Source organism: Gasterosteus aculeatus, chromosome 20 (genome assembly GCF_964276395.1).
Source record: "Gasterosteus aculeatus chromosome 20, fGasAcu3.hap1.1, whole genome shotgun sequence".
Lineage (NCBI taxonomy): Eukaryota > Metazoa > Chordata > Actinopteri > Perciformes > Gasterosteidae > Gasterosteus > Gasterosteus aculeatus.
Genome location: NC_135707.1, coordinates 9,501,626 through 9,522,471, shown reverse-complemented (window position 1 = coordinate 9,522,471; position 20,846 = coordinate 9,501,626). Strand labels below are relative to the sequence as shown.

At 44.9% G+C, this 20,846-nt stretch overlaps 2 protein-coding genes across 3 annotated transcripts; one reads left to right on the top strand and one right to left on the bottom strand.

The window, feature by feature from the left end:
- Positions 1 to 9,389: 9,389 nt before the first annotated feature.
- On the bottom strand, positions 9,390 to 13,391 carry alg2 (ALG2 alpha-1,3/1,6-mannosyltransferase). Of its 2 annotated transcripts, none has more exons than XM_040165351.2 (5): positions 13,252 to 13,391; positions 12,370 to 12,541; positions 12,112 to 12,249; positions 11,779 to 11,946; positions 9,390 to 10,946 (listed from the first exon to the last, which is right to left on the bottom strand). In XM_040165351.2, the coding sequence occupies exons 2-5, from the start codon at positions 12,538 to 12,540 to the stop codon at positions 10,206 to 10,208; spliced, it is 1,218 nt and encodes a 405-aa protein (XP_040021285.1). In that variant the 5' UTR covers position 12,541; positions 13,252 to 13,391; the 3' UTR covers positions 9,390 to 10,205. The 2 variants fall into 2 exon arrangements, with proteins under 2 accessions (XP_040021285.1, XP_077951204.1); XM_078095078.1 differs by having other exon boundaries at positions 11,899 to 11,946.
- Positions 13,392 to 13,420: 29 nt separating this feature from the next.
- sec61b (SEC61 translocon subunit beta) lies at positions 13,421 to 17,172 on the top strand. Its single transcript, XM_040165352.2, has 4 exons — positions 13,421 to 13,860; positions 14,365 to 14,462; positions 15,315 to 15,419; positions 16,193 to 17,172. Exons 1-4 carry the CDS (start codon positions 13,858 to 13,860, stop codon positions 16,278 to 16,280), a joined length of 294 nt encoding a protein of 97 aa, XP_040021286.1. The 5' UTR covers positions 13,421 to 13,857; the 3' UTR covers positions 16,281 to 17,172.
- Positions 17,173 to 20,846: the final 3,674 nt, after the last annotated feature.

Genomic DNA, 20,846 nt, shown 5'->3' with positions numbered 1-20,846 from the left:
TGTGTGAGCTGTATGCATGCATCCACTCGTCTATGCTAAACATGTGTTCAAATCTATCATACTTTTGCACAAGTGTGTGTTTACACACAGGAGTGTGTGGCTTTTTAACCCTTCCTCTCTGCAGAAACAAATCAACCTGATCAATTGCTCCTCTTGTTTTCGATCCACCCAATTATCCCTCGCTTATCCTCCTATTATTTCCACTTCCAACACCCGACGGCCTCTCTGTCCCCCTAGTCCTCCACCCCCCCCACCCCCCAGTCATCCCCCTCACTCCCCCATCTCTCTCTCTCTCTCTCTCTCGCTTTTCTCTTTCCTTCCCAATTACAATTCTGTGTAGGGGGCAATGCTTGCTGGGTAATGAGGGTCTCTGGGCGTAGCAATCTTATCTTAATAGCCTTAAAGGGCCACTCATTACCACAAACACTCATTCTGTCTCACACACACACACACACACACACACACGGACCCCTGTCCACGCACATCTGTCCTGGCACATCATGCCACAGAGATAGATGGAGTGACAGAAGGAGAGAGTTAGCAAGGTACATGAAGAAGTGGGAGATAGTGAAAGAGAGAATGAGACAGGAGAGAAGGGGATAGTGCGAGAGAAGCGATGAGGAGAGGGTGAGGAGTGTGTGTGTGTGGAGGAGGGGGGGGGGGGGGGGGGGGTCTGGTAAATGTCAGCGGTATGTCTCCTGGGCCACAGAGATGAGTTGGTGACAGGAGAACAATGGCCACTGGATCCATTCAAAAACACAGCTGGTATGAGTGCACGCCTGGATCTGTCTTCTGCTTAGCCATCAGCTGTGCGATTGTATGGCTGGCGCACTTGCAGCGACGCACAATCATATGTCCGGACACACAAGGTAAGCCAAGGATGTAGATGTAGATCAACATCGATGTGGATGGATTAATCAGGGTCAATAACCACCTCAGAAGACTTTAAAGACTGAGCCATCAAACCAATATCTCACACATTACATGTAATCTGCCACCTCTCGTCCCTTTGTCAATTCATAGGATAAAGCCTAAAAAATCATATCATATATATTTAAAGATTCATATTGCTTGAATATAAGCTTAATATAATATATAATAATAATAAGCATGATAGAACAACATCGTCAGGCTTTAATCATGATCTGCCACCTGGCAAATATGTGTACAAGAAGGGTACTTTTTATAGCTCACCGTTGAGCTACAGAAATAAACCGTTAGGTTTGGTCTTGTTTTGGCATCCGAACTCAACGTTGGACACCTCTCACCTCATTATCTATCGCAGAGTCGCTAGATCACTTATCGACTCGCCCCCTCTTATAACGGCAAGCTATTACCTCTGTCTGTCAGTCTGTAACTCTCCCACACACACACAAACAGTCATAAAGCAGGTGTGTGATGTAGCAACCCCCCCCCCCCCCCCCCCCCCCCTCAGGGCTTCATTTAGGAGTTGTCAGAATTCACTTTACTCAGAGAGGACAATGAACACTATTGGCATGCTCTTCTGTCTGCAGTGCAATTGCACCGCCACCCTTCCCGTCCTCGCACCCACAAAGACACTTAACTTGCATCACGGGTGCACGCTAGTTTCCTTTACTGGGAAGTTGTCTGTAAGAGTCGCACACGGACAAAAACACATCTGTCTTTGTCTTATTTGCATGTGTCGTTTGCTTTGTGCAGTTTGCCTGTCGGGGTTCCCTCTGTGTACCCAAGGCTGAGTCCGTCCACTGTTCTGAGGAAATGTTTACTTTGGAGATAAGGCATCGATCAGCACTTATTAAACACCTACAAATGCGGTTACACACACTTTCACACACACGCACAGCCATTCCGCGGCTACACGCACAAACTCAGCCGCATGAACACGTTCAACTGTCAAACACAGGAAAAAAGAATTGGGCGTCTGAACGTGTCGATTCAGCCTCTTTATACGCCGTTCCCCTGCCAATGCGAGTGACTCTAAAAGCTGGTATCGACAGCTGACTTTAAATGCTTGTTGTCAGTAGACTTATCCATTAAGCTGTGACACTACTCTCTCTCTCTCTCTCTCTCTCTCTCTGTCTCTCTCCATACACACACGCCGACTGGCCGGGGCCTTAAGCAGTGATTATGGTGTTGGTCAGTGGGAGCTGGGGGCTGCCCCGTCATTAGCCCGGTTAATCAGAGCCTTGCTCCAGGTTAAGCTCCGCAGCCTTCGAGAGATACGCTGATGAGCCGAGAGACGCGTCCGGGGCCTGTCGTTCTCGGGTCTGGGCTCCGGCGGCTCCCCTGGCCCCCCCCCCGCCCGCTGCAGCCAGTAATCTATAACTGTGCCCTCGAGCAGCGAGCGGCGGCTCAGCCTCCTGGACAACTCTTGACACACCATGCATGGCAATGAGACGCACACAAAACGACACAGCGATACACACGCGCGCACACCTGTTCGGTCACCGCGGACGCAGTCACTGAGTTTCTATGAGTTTGATCTGCCTGGCTTGCAAGGGAGGGTGTCTTTTGTTCGATAGCAGTCCAAAAAGCAGCGGGTCCCTCCGTGTTTTCGCCCTCAGCGGTGACCTTGACTTAATGACCGATGTGATTCGACATCTAAATGCTACCCGTGTCCATGGAGCGCAATAATACCCAGCTCAGCAGAATGCGTATGTAATGACCGCGGGGACCGTTTCAAACAGAAACTGTACACACTCATACACTGACACATTCCCATGGGGCAACCGGGCTGCAACAGGGACCCCCCCCAGAGGGGTGTATCCAAAGCAGGCCTGCCACTGGCCGGCCTCCTCTATCCCAGAGTCCCCTGTGAGCTCATTAGCCCAGATCATAACCACTTCCCTATGTCTACTTTACATGCTCCATCCATCGCCACCCGAGCACACACAAATGACTCCCTATCAGGATCGGATGAATAGTGTGTGTGCGTGTGTGTGTGTTCGAGGGGAGGGGGGGTCAGGGAGTGCAGGAGTTATGTGTGTTTAAAGGACAAGGAAGGTTGGAGAGCCCTGTGAGCCCCCAACATTTCCCAGTGGACCCTGCAGACTCTAGCAGAGCAAAGTGAGAGGAGGAGAGGGGCATTAGAGGAGACAACCAGGGGTAAAAAGTACAGAAGGAGGTGAAGAAGTATGTTTCCCAGGTGATGAACGGTGACCGGGTTTCAGTTTGCGGCCCCTGTGCTGCTCCTCTGCGCTGGGTGACCCACATGGGTTGTGAGGAAGGAGGAAGGAGGCTGAGGCAGCGGGTAAAGAAAGAGGCTTTTTTCTTTTTAAATGAGTGTATGCTCCAGACATAGGAAGGACCCCAGAGGACCATAGAATGGGATGAGACAACAAAGAGCCCCATCATCAGTGTAGTGAATGGATCTGTCCATCTCTCCCTTTTATATCTCATGCCACTCTCTTTTTTTCCCCAGCATCTCTGCCGCTCTTAATCAGCCTCTCATTGTGCCATTAGCTGAACCTGTAGCTGAACCCTTAATCAGTGGCTTGGCACAGACATCGTAGACATCCACGGCGCTTCTCACACACCTACACACACACACACACGCGCGGACACACAAACACTAAATAAACACATTTTGATACAAAACCAATCATGTAATCTGCTCAATGAGCCCCCCTCCCCTCTCACAGCCCACAACACAAACATAACACATGGGACGCCTGTCTCTCCCGTCCATCAGTCAGTCAACACACTGCCGCTCTAAAAATGTGTGTGCGTCTGTGTGTGTGTGTGTGTGTGTGTGTGTGTGTGTGTGTGTGTGTTTGTGTGCATCCCAAGGGGAGGGAGAACAATTTTAACTTCATCGAATAATCTCCTACCCAAATCTTTGCTACTGGAATACTGTACAGACACACACACACACCCTGTCAGGGAGTGTGTATTGATAATAGCCATTAGCATATTTATGATCATTGCCAGCTTCTTATTGTTTGCACGCTCCATTAATCTTCATCTGCCGCCTGCAGACTGACAGCTCAATCTAACGGGCCATCGGTGGGCACACACACACACACACACACACTAAGAATGCATTGTACACAAAACATACTTGCATCAACAATCGTGGAGCATTGTTTCACACGTGCAGACACGCGCACACACATTCGTGCAGGCAGCGTGATTGACATTCACCCCTGTGAGCGTTATCACCGGAGGTCATCTTCCCTCGCTGTGCGGGGGCCCGCTCGGGCTTCTCCCGCACAGCGCCGCGGATTCGTGACCGCCGGCGAGATGCGCGAGTTCCTTCTGGGCCTCAGACGGGCCGACGGTACCCCTCGATCAGGGTGTTCCCAAGCCAGGCTCTCTCTGTCTCTGTACATCTGCCTGCACAAACAGTACTGTCATCCACCAGGATCCTCCCAACATCCTCATGGAAGACCCCCTTCCTGCGGTCACCCTACGCTGGTTCCCACCAGAGCTTCACCAAACGCAACCCCCCCAGGCCAACGTCTGTCAAGAAACTAAAAAGAGAAAAAGTAGGAGAATCAGGAACGAAAAGCCCTGCAGGTAAGAGCGCAGCGCCGACAGAGGAGACCAGGGGGTAAATGGGAGAGCTGATACTGGAGGAGGACTTTCCCATGCTGTTAGCCCGCGTCTGAATCTGGACCTGGGTCTTGGACGGGGCCGGGGACTGAACCTGGGTATGAGACTGGGACTGGGACTGGGACTGGGCCTGGGCATGAGACTGGGACTGGACCTGGGTATGGAACTGGGACTGGGCCTGGGCATGAGACTGGGACTGGACCTGGGTATGGGACTGGGACTGGGCATGAGACTGGGACTGGACCTGGGTATGGAACTGGGACTGGGCCTGGGCATGAGACTGGGACTGGACCTGGGTATGGGACTGGGACTGGGACTGGGACTGGGACTGGGACTGGGACTGGGCCTGGGCATGAGACTGGGACTGGACCTGGGTATGGAACTGGGACTGGGACTGGGCATGAGACTGGGACTGGACCTGGGTATGGAACTGGGACTGGGACTGGGCCTGGGCATGAGACTGGGACTGGACCTGGGTATGGGACTGGGACTGGGACTGGGACTGGGCCTGGGCATGAGACTGGGACTGGACCTGGGTATGGGACTGGGACTGGGACTGGGACTGGGCCTGGGCATGAGACTGGGACTGGACCTGGGTATGGGACTGGGGCGCCTGATCGAGTGTGTGTTTAATGTAATGGCAGCGTTTTTGTGCATAAGCAAGCGACTGATTCACAGCTGCTTGCTGGCTGAGTGAGAGCTGGAAGCAAGCCAAGTTCAATGGGAGGTCTGTTCTCCTGTTGTCTCTGTTGTCCCTGCGCTTCCATTTTCTCCCCCCTCCTCCCCCTGTGACACCCTGCTGCTCCAGGAAGAGCAACCAGGACACCAGGATATCTGTGTGTGCATAATATGTTTGTTTTAGGACATATATCCTCGACGGGGGGTCGACGGGGGGTCGACGGTGGCGCGTGGGTAGACAGGGTGTGCCGGAGAACCGCAAGGTTGTCGGTTTGAGCCCCGGCTGCTCCATGTCCCATGTTGAAGTGTCCCTGAGCAAGACACCTAACCCCTAATTGCTCCCTGGGCAAAATGTAAAAAAGCCATGGATTAAAAATGTGATGTAAGTCGCTTTGGATAAAAGCATCAGCTAAATGACTTGTAATGTAATAATACTATACATAAAGTTGGCAGATGAATGAAAGATCACAACATACTGTCTGTATTAATATTACAGGGTATTCAACAGATGGATAGTCCAACATTTTTGGGAATGAGCTAATTTGAGATGAAATAAAAGTGAAAATAAAAACGTTGTTATACATTACATTACATTACATTACATGTCATTTAGCTGACGCTTTTATCCAAAGCGACGTACAATAAGTGCATTCAACCATAGGGTACAAACTCAGGAGAACAAGAAACAAGAAAGTGCAATTTCCTCAAATAAGCGAATTTACAATTTGCTATAGATGAGTGACGTCACAAGTACAATTTAAGTGCTGCAATTTGTTAGTCTTTAGTCGATACATACGAAGATCATCGTATTACTGTGTAATCAACAGGTTTAAAGTGTGCAACAAATTGTTTTATTTTTTGTATTGTTTCTTATCGGACTGCATCTCTTCGCTACTAGTGGACGCTTCCTCACAACCTAAAATCTGAAACAAGACTCATTTTTATGGACAAACCTCCAGTGAATTAGATGACGTCTGATGTGTGAAATATATGGACTAATTTATCTTTAAACCGTTTAAACCGTAACGAACAGGGAACAAGCCGTAATGCTTCTCTTTCCTGAGCCATAAAGATGTTTTTATAGAGCCTATGTATAATATTCCACTATTAGAGATTATATAGAAGTTTTATTGTAATCTGCCACAGAAAGAAGAGTTTTATGTAACTTTAGTAAATCATTCCTTTCCCCTGTGATATCAGTTCCTCTTGATGTTTTACCAGTGTGAGTAAGAGTTGTGCCGTGGTAACATTTATGAGGTGCAAGCTAATATATTTTAATAGTTTATGGAGACAGTAAAGAGCAAAATACATAATTTGCTAACATATAAAGACCTCTTAAAGATGAGCTATGAATACAAAGCAGATTTCTCATTTTTTTAAGCATTCGTCCAGCAGTAAAACTGCAAAATGGGAAAATATTTGCTTTTTTCTAATCTTCTTTTATTTGTTTGACTTTGATAATAAACCTACAGATTATTTATGTTTTGTGGAAGCCTAAAACTATTTTGAAATTAAATCAATGGACAGAAACAACCTAAGACACCATCCTGAATAAGACAATATAACAGAAAACACTAAATAAAACATGGAAATGTGCGGTATTATTAGTCTGCACACAGACTTGTGTCTCGGTAAATTTAAGTGATATAAAAGTGAACTACTCCATTTCTTACTAATAACCGTCAGTGTCTTGAACTAATTTTTAGAGAAATGGATTTGTTTCAAGATCCCTATTGATAATCTAAACTTTTCTTTTTTTGTTTAATTCAGTTCTACCAATATTAACTCATCAAATCATCATTACATTCAAACCTGCGTAACCCCCCCCCCCCCCCCACCCTCCACACACACACACACACACACACACACACACACACACACACACACACACACACACACACCTCGCACACCTCTAAACATCATACCGGTGTTGCATTATTTTTAAATCTAGTGCACATTTGTGCCTGTTTTGGGGCAATGAGTCCATGACCTGGTTCAGATTGATGTATTTACTCTAAATGTGTATTTCATCACCGGCTGCACTTAGCCCATGATTAACTCATCATACGTGTGATTAAAAGTCAGAGTAAAAATATTCCAGACATATCTAATATTCCTCTAATAAGGAAACCAGCTCCCAAACTGCCAACGAAATAGATATGCATCCACGAAACGCACACACATACATCTCTTCTTTCCTCGCCTGGAAACACACACCTAAACATTGGGTGGCTATCTCCCCCCCCGACCCCCCCACACACCCCGGTGCTGCCTGGGTGGAATTAGAAAACCAACCCTGCGGTCTCATTAATTAATTAAACGCCATGTGCCAGTGGCACCTGGGTACCGGTTATCACTGCCACTCAGACGCACCGTGATCTCAATAACTACCGCACCCCGGGGCACTGGGCAGGGGGAGGAGGGGGGGGGAGTAAAGGAAGGCACATCGATTCTGCTCACACAACTTTGAGGTAAAAGACAGTTTACGAGTGGGGAGGAAAAGAGATTAAAGATGCGGCCTTTCTGTGGAGGCTGTAAAGTGGGACACATATACACTGAATTACTCTGTTTGTGGGTCTTTCCCTCCCATGGAGGCTCCACGGGCCCCTTTTATCATCTCGCCTGGCAGGGACCCTAAATCACTGCAGCTACACCCTCCTCATTATCTATTCTTAATACGCCTGCATGTGGAAACACTGCTTGAACACACGCACGCACACACACACACACACACACACACACACACGTTACACTAACACACAGTTTTAACATTTAACCATTTTATAGTGTCCAAAAATGTATAATATATATTCTACGTCATGAAGTTTGAGGTTTTCTTTAAAATGGCTAATACCTATCTAAAGTTCAATTTTATTTATCTACTGTATGTGATGGATTGTCAACAAATATTGGCCAAGCAGTATTTCAGAGTGGGTGTATTGTTTTGTTTTCTTTACTCATTATATCTGCTCAAATCCCAAAATGTAGGATCACTACCAATAATTGACATGAGCCGATCACTGTGATGTTCCAAATACTGGACCTTGATATCTGGTCCAAACCAAACCGAGGCCACCTGCACTAATTGGATCTATAGGGACGATCGGTTTTCAGCTCTGAAAAACAAGCAGCATCGCCGTTGCTTCTCCTTGCGTTTGAGCTTTTGAAAATCGACTCTGAAGAAATGTCTGAATCAATGAGAATAAAAATCTCAGGTTAACTACATATCCTAAACAAACTGAAGCAAATATCAGAATAATTCATTTTTAAATGATTGACATTAGTGTCTCAACCCTCAACCTGATCAAATAATAGAGCACATATTAGGTTAATTGGTAACATACCAGGCAGCTTTATAGTAACAGTCAAGGCAATCTGCCACTATTAAAGGTGTTTTCAACTACACAACCTGGCTTCAGCGTCCCAATAATTCACGTCAGATGAAATGGCGACAGGTGAGCATGAGCTAATTTATCCAGATATGAACATGTTCAAGTCTTTGGGGTAAAACAGCCTGGAAAACTCTATTAGCTCTAATTTAATGTGTAATTATGTATGATTATCAACATGAGGAATTCCTCACCATGAAGCAAGTGGATGTTTTTCCATATTGAGTCAACTTTGGGTCAAATGAATAAGTGAACAGCTCTTTACGGAGATCAAAGTGTCTCCAGGAAGAAAAAACACAACCTGCCTCCATCTCCTCAGGAGGTGATGACGAGACGTTTCTGCGCCAGGAGTTCACTTACAACCGGATTCAAGTTCAACAGTGAGCCTTTTGCCACATTTGTTCAATACGGCCACGCTGTCTGCAAACAGGTTGCTTCAATAACGCTTTACGTTATACATCTAATTTAAACACTCAGTCTTTCTTAGAATTATTTAGTTACTCTTTATGTGTAGTGTAACGTGTGGATACAACTCAAACCTTGGAATTGACATTGCAACGACGGATGGAGACAGATATTTAAGATCTTCTCACTGACTTTGACAAAGAACAAAATAAAAATAAATAAAAGTCTCTGGCTTCAACGTTGTCTGAGAATGTTTCATGTCACGACCAAATATGTTCAATGAAAAGAAAAAAAGAATGACACAACATTGACAACCTTTCTCTGCTGACCCCCAAAAATCCTTTAGGAAATCCCCCAAAAAAAACATTAGAGCCAGAAAAGTATGTATCCTCTTGTTTATTAAGACTTCAGGAATGTCAATAAGAGCTGTTTCTACACAGCAGGAGGGCTGAGGAGGCCAGCCCGCAGACACATTGACCTTCTACTATTCTCCTCGATGATAATGACCCAGACAAAGCCACACTAGCCCATCAACCAGACCTCTAATAACGCCAAACACTCTCTATCATCTGCTAATAACCTCACAGCAGCCAGAGTCATGAACAGGCCAGCCAGTCCTCTGAATGGGAGGCTCAGGGTGGACAGGAAGTGGTGGAAAGCATCCTGTTTATTCATCTGGGGTGGTGCACTGCCTGATGGCACGTGGTGGTGGTAACAACCTTCTCTTTCTTCGTTGTTACCCAAAAGCTCACCGTAGCATGAGACAAAACAGAAACAGTTCAAAACATTTCAATAAATCTATCTTTTTGGTACGCTCATTTGCTGCTTTTTACACACGTACAACTACACCCACACAACCACGGACACACTTGGCGGTGTGGAATTTCTTTCCGGAGATGGGGTAGGTAAACTCGTTACTCTTGTCTTAATTGGTATAGAGATTCCGTCCTTTTTTCCCCTCTCAGCAACCCCTCCAGGGGAATGCTGATTGATTGTCCTCGGAGTCTTCGGAATACCAACCACTCCCCCTCCCCCTCCACCAACCCCCAACCCGTTCACCCACCCGCCTCCTGCACATTCACACATACGTTCTCTTCAAGGAGACGTCCTCTTCTCCTCACTGAAGACCCTTGTCTTCAACAATTCCATGGAGGATGGTATTTCCAACGGCTTCCCGCTCCTCTTCCAGCTTTCACATCATTGGCTCAGCTTGACAATGTACCCGTGCAGCTGGTTCGAGAAGGCCCGGAGAGAGAATTTATCTTGAACCCTCCGTCTCCCAGCTTGTCCCATGTCCCCGCGGAGCTGCGGCTCCCTCGCCAGCCTCTCCATGGCCTTAGAGAAGGCCTCCGCCGTGGGCTCGCACAGGAAGCCCGTCTCTCCGTCTGCCACGCTCTCCAGGGGTCCCCCGGAGTTCACCGCGATAACGGGGCAGCGGCAATACATGGCCTCGACGGGAACTATTCCGAAATGCTCTCTGCTCGGGGTGTACAGAACGGCCGCGCTGCCCCGCAGCAGCGCCACCTTCAGCGAATCAGAGGGGGAGCGCAGGAAAGTGACAACGTCTTCCAGGTCGAGCTGTGCTGCAAGCTTTCTCAGTTCAGCATAATGCTGAACGTTCTCGGTAACTCTGTCATCGTAGCCCCCCGCCACCACCAGGTGGATACCTGCACTCTGGCCCGGAGGAAGGCTGCTCTTCAGGGACGCAAAAGCCTGGAGAGCCAGCCCCAGATTCTTCTTCCTCTCGTATCGGTTGAGAGAGAGAAATAGGCACGAGGTTCCCTCAGGGAGCAGCCCTTCCAGGCCTTGTGCTTCACTGGACTGCTGGTCAAAGGTACGCGTGTTGAGGGACGGGTAGAGGACATCTGTCTGGACTCCTCTCAGACCACGAAAGGTCTCTGCGAAGATGCCTGCGGTGAACTGGCTGTTTACCAGAATCTAAAGAAGTAGTACAGAGAGATTAGTTCATGACAATCTCACATATATCACATGCATTTTAATTCCCTATGAAGTTGGTGGAAGCCTGCAGTCTTTGAATATTCTGAAGTCTAGACTATAATGGAAATGTCAGGTTATTTTCTGTAAGGGCCCTGAGCTCTTAAAACAGCGTGCTCACGGAGATCAGACCCGTTTACGTTTTAGATTATTTTGTAATTATTATATTACGCTATAGTTTTAGCAGTAATCAAGTACCAAATTAGTCAAGAGGAGACACCTCACCTCTCTTGACCTGTTAAACAACATCCGGGTGAAATTAAAGTAATTCTGAGCAAACTGACTCGGTTTTCTAGTCTTTAGTTTGGAGAACTTCCAGTTTATTATTTCTATAAGTGAACATAAAGATCTTTTTTCCCCCATCAGAATAAACTTACACTAAAAATGATTTGTAACCTTATTACTGCTCAGAAATAATTTTCCTGTCTGCAATGAGCAAAATGCAAAACCGATCCAAAATCAAATTGAGCAACTAAATCTTATCATCCTACTAGTCCCTGCGATAGTCTGGCGACTCGTCCAGGTTGCCTTGGCCTAATGTCCGCTCGGATCAGCTCCAGACACCTCGTGACCCTTAACAGAATAACCGGCTAAAGATAAAAATGGATGGATCATCCTTTTAGTTTACTAAGTGGATTGAGAATATTCTTTTAAGACATGCATCATTATGGCCCTTGTCTCTTCTTAAGCCTAAAACCCCCCAATTGGACACGCTGGCTATTTTCAGACATTGAGCAATAAATGTTGCAGCCTTCAAGCCTCAGCTGTGATGCACCATATCAGCCATGCCAGTGGTGCGTTCCTCCAGCCAGTCAATGGGAGCGCGATAAAGCTTCTTCAGGGTTGACTTCCTCTGAGTCAGTAGCTGGTCTGGAAAGTGACAGTAAAACAAAACCTTCTTCCTGAGACGGGACAACCGCAGCACCGGGATACACACTGACACCTGGGTGAAACGAAAAAGGGTGTAAACTAATCCTTTCCTAATAATAAGGATATAGACAAGCAATAAAATACTAAACATATCATATATATCATAGATAAACGTTGACAGACAGACTCAATGAGTGACGCCCATGCAGACCAATAGTTTCTCTAGGATAGGACTCACTTGGTCACAGAAGACGACGTCGTACTCTACCCCACTGAGGAAGACCAGGTAGAGGGCCACATAGATCATCCTCAGGTAGGCACACAGAGCGTGCAGGTAACCAAACACACTGGTGGGTAGCCAGTCACCCACGCACACCTATTGGAAGAGTTATTGAAACATCGAAAAAAGAAGTGTCATCATCGGAATTTGACATGTACTCTGTCTTTGTTGTGTTTCTTTGAGGGACGGTGGTTTGTGAGGTGTGTGTTAACGTACTACAGGCAGCTCCGGGTCCAGGGTCTCAGAGAAGCAGTGTGTTGGGTCGTAATGGGCCGTCCAAATCTGCACACTACATCCCTGACTCTTCAGAGCGACGGCGGCATCTACCACCAGTCTCTCTGCTCCACCGATACCAAGGTCTGGATGGAGAAACACCACCCGCGCCATCCTGCACAAAAGAGTGATTAAAGTTCAAATTGAATCTGGAATCGAATCTGGAATATACAAAAAAAAACAGCTGTTTTCCTGAGTTTAAATTGCAGGAAAAAACATCTGAAGGAATTTACACACAGTGTGTTTACATGTATATAGAAAACTTGGCGTGATGTACAATGAGGTAAACTGATCTGATGAGAAAGGCAAGAAAACAATGCAAAGTAAATCAACAATAGATTTAACCATTTGTTAATATTAATAATAGCAAACCAGATATTTATTAATCCTCTCTCCTACACCAAGAAAAACTATTCAGAAATGCATAATATATTTATATATACTGTATTTTTTCCATTGTGGTTGATAACATTTTAACTGTTATCCTAGAAGTCAATTCATGTCAAATATAACGTTCTGGCAACTATTGTGGCATAATGTCCCAAAGTTGTGTAGTGTGCCATATCAGCTCACTAAAAGGGAAACCTCTAGCTGGCAGAATATTGACTCAAGTTCCTAAAACAAAAGTTCTCAAAAGTATTTACAGCTCATGTAAGTTAACTGTTAAAGTGATGCGATTGAGCTTGCTAGCCTAGGTAACGTTAGCTTTTGAAATTATAACCCGTTTAAGAACACTAACTTGGTGAGCAGTCGTCTTTGTAAATGAACACAACTACGTTATATCTCCGCCCCACCTAACGTTAATTAAAAAGCAGTTGTATTTACCTTGCGATCTGTCAACCACCGTGTTTAGGTTCGGCTACCTATGATTGTGCTCGTCTATATGCACCATTACCTCTTGAACTGTCAGGAAACTCTATAGTGCGGACGCCATGTTGGCTCAAATCATCAATTCTGATCAGCGCTATTTGCGGTCTTACTTTGAGCAACAATGGCGTCTGTTTCCTCAACGTAACGAGACGCGCTTCCTGTGAGACACGTTGCTTTCAGGATCATAGGAGCCCATAAATATGCCATTCGATTAAAATACAAGTACACCGCTAAATTCAATCTACTGAAGATACATTTGGATTTAAAGAGTAACTTTAATCAAACCGGTCCAAAGACAGCTCCTAAAATATGTGTTATAATATTTATGGTGTATTTATTTTGTGGTAAATGCGATCGGCTGGTCAGGCTTCTGCTAGGTCTCCCGCGCTGGTCTTGCATTTTGCAGTCGTGTCCTTTTTAGACAAGCGTCAGCTTTGTGGGGTCTCTTCTCAAGTTTTTACCAAATACACACGGATTGTCTGCTGTTCATTTGACGTGGACATCGGCTTGAAGAAAGAAAGGTTCTAAGTTTCACCTCGCATCAGGAAAAAATAATACAAAATGGTAAGATACTGAGCTCCATTTTAAACCGCTATCTTACCGGCTCCATTGCGCCCATTCAACGGGAGAGACGTATGCTAGCGTTTTGCTATCTGTTAGCTAACGTAACTTTCTAATGTCAGCTCATCATTTGTGGACGTGGCTCTTTTTGAAACCACTCCACAGTCCCAAACGCTTATTTTACGATGGCCCAGATCTCCATCTATGAATTATAACTAACGTTATATATTTGCTCGGGAGACAATTTAGGAGTTGAATTCCATGAACAGCATAGTAGGGAAGGCCTTCGCCATTAGTCTGTGCCTTCTAACACACTGTACATGTAAGAATCAAAACGTAAATAAGATTATCAGGAATCCTTGTTAAGGTTAGATCTCTTTATTGAAAAGCGTTCATTTCTTTATTTTTTGTTGTTGTCAGAAATGTGTGAATGTGTGTGTGGAAGTGACCGGCAGCATGTGAGTTGAATACTATGAATGTATATTCATTCTGGTGTCTTCCCCTCAGCCTGGACCAGCAGCAAGTGCAACTAATGTTGGGGCATCCAGCCGATCCCCAAGTAAGACGGTGGCCCCCCGTGCAGCAGGCTCCACAGTCAGACAGAGGTACACACACACACACACACACACACACACACACACACACACACACACACACACACACACACACACACACACACACACACACACACACTAACTCTACTCTTTATCCTTAAGAAAGATGGGGGGGGAAGTGCTCCATTACTGCGTATACATCTGTCTTTTTGGACACTTTAGTTCATCGCTCAAGTAGAGTTCAAAGACTTGTAGAATGCATGATGCATTTAAGCTGTTGGCATCTCAAGGTCGGTCTTATCAAGACCAAATCATTTTGATGTTTTTGTTCGAGACGTTTGCTTTTTCATTAAACGTGAGATACAAATTCTGTTCATCTCGCATGCACACATTCTCTTATTTGCCAAATACCTCGAGTGTTGACCCGCCTGCTGATGTCATGATGCTCTATGGAGTGATTGATGATTTTCAGAGCCCCTTTCCCTTTATTTTTGTGTGCCCTGCGTCGATTAGAGCAGCAGATGGATGCTGTGCTGTGGGCTTAATCAGCGTGTAATCAGAAGCTCACTGTTACTTCTCATTATTACCCATTACTATCGCCCTCTTCATTACCTCATTAACCTCTGTTTAATCTCATCGCACGAGTGAAGCAGCCATGAATCACTGCGCTCTTTCATCGCCAGCTATTATAGTTTGTTACACTGTGGATACAGTGTTTAATGGCAAATATTTTCTATATTTTAATGATTTGTTTTTAAGAGACTGCAGGATGAGTAAAAGTTTAGATCTTCCCATAATTGTTTGTTTATTTCAAATCTGATTCATGTATTCATGTATCCCGTAAACACATGGCAGTGTTGAAATATTCTTGACTTGGGTTGTCTCTGTTATTGTGTTCTACAGAAAAGCTACCAGCAGCGGTACACGCAGTGCTGGCAGGACCACGGGATCTGCAGGTACAGGTGGCATGTGGCGCTTCTACACAGAAGACTCGCCAGGCCTCAAAGTGTAAGTGCAGTTCATGAAAGCAGAACACGAGGACTTAAACACGATCAAACAAATCTAGCCACTGACATTTCCAACTTCCAAACACGTACTAATTCTCAGGGCTTCCGAGACTTCATGTTATTAGTGTAATACATTTTCATCAGGTGGAATGGGAGCAATGTTTATTGACGGGAAATTGGAAAGACGTGCCTTTGTGGTCAAACAAATAATCTTTAAAGTGTGTGGGTGTGGGGGGTTGGAAAGCGCACTTTTCTAAAACTCACCCTCATGAACTTTTATCCCACTGCATCCTCGCACTGAATATTAAGAGACGGCGTTGGGTCCCGTGGCCGTAGCCGGCTATGGTTGATCGATGGTGCTGTGGTGGTTATTGAGTGCCTCTGCAGCAGTCGAAGGAGGGCAGACTCGCCATTCAGTTCTGTGTATCGAGTGTGTGTGTTTGTTCCTGCGTTAGACGCTGTCCTCAAAGCTTCATTAAAGGATGCACTCTGAAAGGTCAACTCAATTACAGCCTTCTGACAGGGAGAGGAGGGGGTCGCTGTGGAGATGGTTGGCATGGCAATGCTGCTACTTAGCGCTGAACCCCTCCACCCTACCCCCCCACTCAGTCCCTCCTTCAGAGATGAGGGTGCCTCCTTGTTTCCTAAGCTCATCAATAAAACCAGCCACTACACTAAGACTCTCGCAGTTGTTATAGTTTGAGCAAATGATGGCATTTTGTATGTCTTTGGGTGTTAATCGGAGTGTTGATCAATTTGTCTTTGCTGTGACAGCGGCCCGGTTCCGGTGCTGGTGATGAGTTTGCTCTTCATCGCTTCAGTCTTCATGCTGCACATCTGGGGGAAATACACGCGCTCCTAAACTCTGCCTGATGACCTCTGACCCTGCGGCTTGGCTTCGTAACACATTGGACCTGGACCAAACGACAAATGAACAACATCAACAACCACCTTACTCCCCTGGTTCCCTTCTGCATCACTACAACAAACAACTTGATTTAAATTTTTCGTATGCAACCGATTCAGTACATGATCTTCATCTGCACAGATGTTGGTATCCAACTTGTTGCTTCTGCGCTTCCTTTGGTTTTAACATCTGAAGGGGGGAACGGGAGGAAGCCATGCAAGCCCACCACTTGTCGTGTGTTGGTGGCTCCCACTCCGAGCAGCGTGTTCCTGCCACTGCTGCCTGGTGTAGTGCAGTACACAAGGACATTATTGTTTTTCTGTCCCAGCAAACGGTTGTCCTTTGCAGCTGGAATTTCATTTTTTTTTTTTTTTTTTTCATAACAGCATTTGTACAAATGTAATTGTAATATTGTACAATTAAAAAAGAAGAAAAAAAAGTCTTGCGATTTACATGCATACATAGTTTTGTGTTTAAATGAAAAATTATGTTCCCCAAAAAAAAAAAAAATGTTAGTACAAGTGTTTACATTCTCACTGTTTCAATGCTGAAGCAATGCCACGGAGGATTATTGAGATAACTGATGAAACGTTGTGTTCGTTTTCAGTGTGATTGACATGTCACCAAATGCTTAGCGGGCTTCAACACATTAAAGTTACCCTCAACATATTTCACCAAAATTAAATTTACCTCTTAATTCCCCTTTTAGTATTTCCAATCATAAGTCACCTATAACGCAATTGTATAATCTTTTAAATAGTGTTAAATATATCATTTGATGAGGGTGCCTCCTTGTTTCCTAAACCTTTTTCACCACACATACATTAAACCATCTGCTTCTAAACGAGTTTCGACTGGATCAAGGTGTTATTTTTTTTACGTCTTGAGGGAGCAGCCTCCAGCTGCCTCGGGGTCCTCACACCTCTGCTGAAGCCTTTTTTTCCTGCCGTGCTAAATAATTACAAAGCGGAATAATGGTTTGAATAATTGTTTGTGAAACGTATCCAGTCTTCTTAGTGTCCCTGATACCGGAAGTTCTCCCAAGATGCAGGGAATCAGGAATTACGTCTTGCATGGTGACCTAAATATTCAATGATACATACAGACTTTTAGTTTATTCTCTACATCAATCTCCATATAAATCTGGGGTCTCTAGGATAATTGACTGTAGCAATCAGTTGACGATTGATAGAAAGTATAGAGCTGCATAGATTCAAAGTATAACACTTTTAGTTTGATCATTCTCTAAAAAACATTTAGTCAACTTCTTAATGCAGGTTGTTTGAGCCAGAAAATACTACATTTAGATTGTTCTATATAATTATTAAAAATCCCTTAATGTCCTTCTGAATCCCAGATGTTTTTCTGTCTTTTCCTGAGGGGGGCACTACAGACCGTTTTCTGAATATATTGAGATATAACTCAGACACTGAAGGCACAGACACATGTACTGTGCGCTGATTCCCGCCATGTCAAATTATCGAGTTATCATGTAACATCTTTGTATCAATGGCGTATGCGTAGTCAGCGTGTGCCCACAAGAGAAATTGCTGGTGCATCCAAAAATCAGATGCAGAATTCATTTTTAGTTATAGCTGAAACACTGAAACGTTTTTTATTTCAACTTGAGCTACTATGGTCGAACTATAATAGGTCCTTTTTAAATCACTATCCACAGTCACGTGTAGCTCATAAAACATGTTTCATAATCCAATTTTTATAACCAGAGGGTTCAGATCATTCTTTCTAAATGAAAATCAATATCAATTATCTGAGAGGAACAAAAATGAATTATAAGAAACGGCTCAGATTAGATTCGTCCACAGGGGGTTGAACACTGAAACTCACAGCATTATGGTCAGCATAATGCTGGCCCAACCTGCACTACCAGGATACCAAAATCACCCGCTGGCTTAAACCTGTGCTGTGTGTGCACACGTGTGTTTGTGTGTGTGCATGTATGTGTGTGTGTGTGTGTGCGTGTGTGTGTGCGGCTGCTGGCACCCGGTGTTAAACGTAGCATTCTCATCCTGTTCATTAATTCATTCTGTTGCTACAGCTCTGCTGTCCCAAAGGCGTCCAGTGTTCGTGGCAAACTCGGGCACAACTGCCACATCGCTCTCCCGCCTCGTCCCTGTCCTGTGCACACGCACAAAGAGACGCTCGCAAACTCCGAGGCCCAATTCATGGTGGCACAACACGGCAGTGAGCCAGAATAATTTAACAGAACAGTTAAATATGAAAGAGCTGTGGCGAAGCTGTCCCTCGATGTGGAGCCGTCCGACAGGCCCGGCAGCACGAGGAGGACTCTGCACAAGCTGCCGGCGACCTGTATTTACAGACTCCTCCTGACACCGTCCACACGAGTCAACTGAGCGCCTCATCACGTACGCCGAGTATCAACGCCAGTACCGGGGCCTTTAGGCTTTGTGTATTGGATCCAGTATTTTATGGGCCGTATTGAAGTGCCTGTCACTCTCCTTAAGAAGAAATTTTATTTTTGGTTTATGCAGTTGCAAAAAACATTTTGCAGTTGATATCACACACTTGCTGTAAAGATTGCTGGATTCTATCCCAAAGAAGGCAGTTTGCCAATATATTGATCTACAGAAGTCACACTTAGTTTGCAACTTTCTTTGCAAAGTAACTGCAAGAAGTTATTTCATCAATGTGCTTGTTGAGTGACCAGCCAAGCGAAGACAGACGAGCAAAGCATATAACTTTCTCGTTCAAAAAAATAAATCATCCTGAACGTGATGCGTTTGTCTTGAGGAATGAAAGAATGGAGTTAGAGATGGAAGGAGAGAGAAAGTAGAGCAGTTTTCTTTAGAGTGCTTCCTCTCTCTGTCTTTTTCACCAGAAAGCCATATCCTGTGAAGAAACCACACGCTTTTACAAGGGATGGCCCCTCACATAGAGCATGCACATGTGCGCACACACACACACACACACACACACACACACACACACACACACACACAAGGAGAACTGTAAATAGGTCACATGTATTTTCTGTTCATGACATGCTGCTCTGTGGTTTCACATGGCGGAAAAAAAAAACTGTTTAAGTTTCTATCGCTCTCTATGTCTACGTCACAAACTCACTCATCCATCACATAAGTTCACGCTGAACGTCCCAACCTGCAGCTAAAACAGCTATCAGGGCATCAGGTGCATCACAGGGCTTATGATATTAAACTCTACTTTCCTTTCAAAGTCTGCGCACAACATTTCTTCTTCCAACGGGTTTTAGCGCTCAGTCATGCACGCACAAATTTCAAGTATGTGTGTGTATTTTGGAACAGATCACATGGTTGGTAAAGCGTGGAATGAATAGTCAGGCGGGTGGAATCGATCCACCCTCACAACCAAGTGAATCCTAAGAAGAATTGAGCGCAGGTTAAAGGTTAAAATGCAGGGATACCGGTCTGAGGACCTACACAGTGAGATGACGTGAAAGCTTTACACAGGCGCGATCTGTTTAACAACTGCCGAGTGTTGTACACGTATTGGCTGTAGCGATTTTAGAAAATATCTTTAATCTTACCCGGTTCTTTCTCAACCCATTAATACGTTCTCTACTTTTTATATCAAAATAGAATTTACATGCATTTTATTGTAAACATGACCTTTTTCCCGACTGTATTATGTATATTCAGTAGTTAGGAGGATCAGACTGTTGAGGAATACACTTTTGCATCTTTTACGTTCTCTCTGAAGTGTTTGTTGATGCCGGCCTGGTCGCTGTGGTCATCAGACCAGAGGTCGGGTCGTGACTAGTCAGTAGAATAGCAGCCAATAGGCGCAGGCCTCTGGTAATGGTCAATGATCAGCCGGTCTGCCTTGAAATGATGATCTGATTACATATTTTGCATCCAGACCACATGGTCTCTGTCATATGAACTGTTCGGGTCACGGGGGTCGGAGGGAGCTGTGACACAGAGAGATAATTTATGAATGTGTACTTGGGAGTGTGTGGGCCAGCTGGAGGCTGACTGGTGTTTCGAGACTCTCCTTCAGACAGAAATAAGAGAGGCAGAGTCGGAGCCAAGACGATCCATCAGTACCTCATCTGTGGCTCTCTAATCCTCTAAATGTCACCCACTCACTTTGTGCAGAACACCCATGAGTCCGTTCACCCTGCATGGAACTGTCATAGGAAACAAAAGACCAGATAACTACACGTACTGTATTTGTACAGTTGTATAAATACAGTCGAAGGTGCAGAGTTGGAACTGTTAATTGTCGCCACAGAGACAAAACTCTTTATTGCGTATTTTGTTATAATCTAAACACATTAAGTTGTATCATTTGTTTTATCTCCAGTACTTTAATAAATACACTGTTGATGAATAAACAGTTTATCATATCAAAGATCAAATTCTGTTCTGAGATCGAGTATTTAAATAATGTTTATCCAAAGTTTGGCCATTCAAAACCAAAATACCTGAATTGTACTAAATCAAACAGATTGAGATATTATCCAATGAGCGATGTATCTTTGGAGTTGCTCTAAACTAA

Excerpts from the sequence above, each read along its gene's own strand:
- alg2 (XM_040165351.2), bottom strand. The coding sequence starts at position 12,540 with ATGGCGCGGGTGGTGTTTCTCCATCCAGACCTTGGTATCGGTGGAGCA. Across the intron at positions 12,250-12,369 it reads TGGACCCGGAGCTGCCTGTA|GTGTGCGTGGGTGACTGGCT; the intron begins GTACGTTAACAC and ends CTCTTCCAATAG. Across the intron at positions 11,947-12,111 it reads ACGTCGTCTTCTGTGACCAA|GTGTCAGTGTGTATCCCGGT; the intron begins GTGAGTCCTATC and ends CGTTTCACCCAG.
- sec61b (XM_040165352.2), top strand. Across the intron at positions 14,463-15,314 it reads GGCTCCACAGTCAGACAGAG|AAAAGCTACCAGCAGCGGTA; the intron begins GTACACACACAC and ends TGTGTTCTACAG. Across the intron at positions 15,420-16,192 it reads GACTCGCCAGGCCTCAAAGT|CGGCCCGGTTCCGGTGCTGG; the intron begins GTAAGTGCAGTT and ends TTGCTGTGACAG.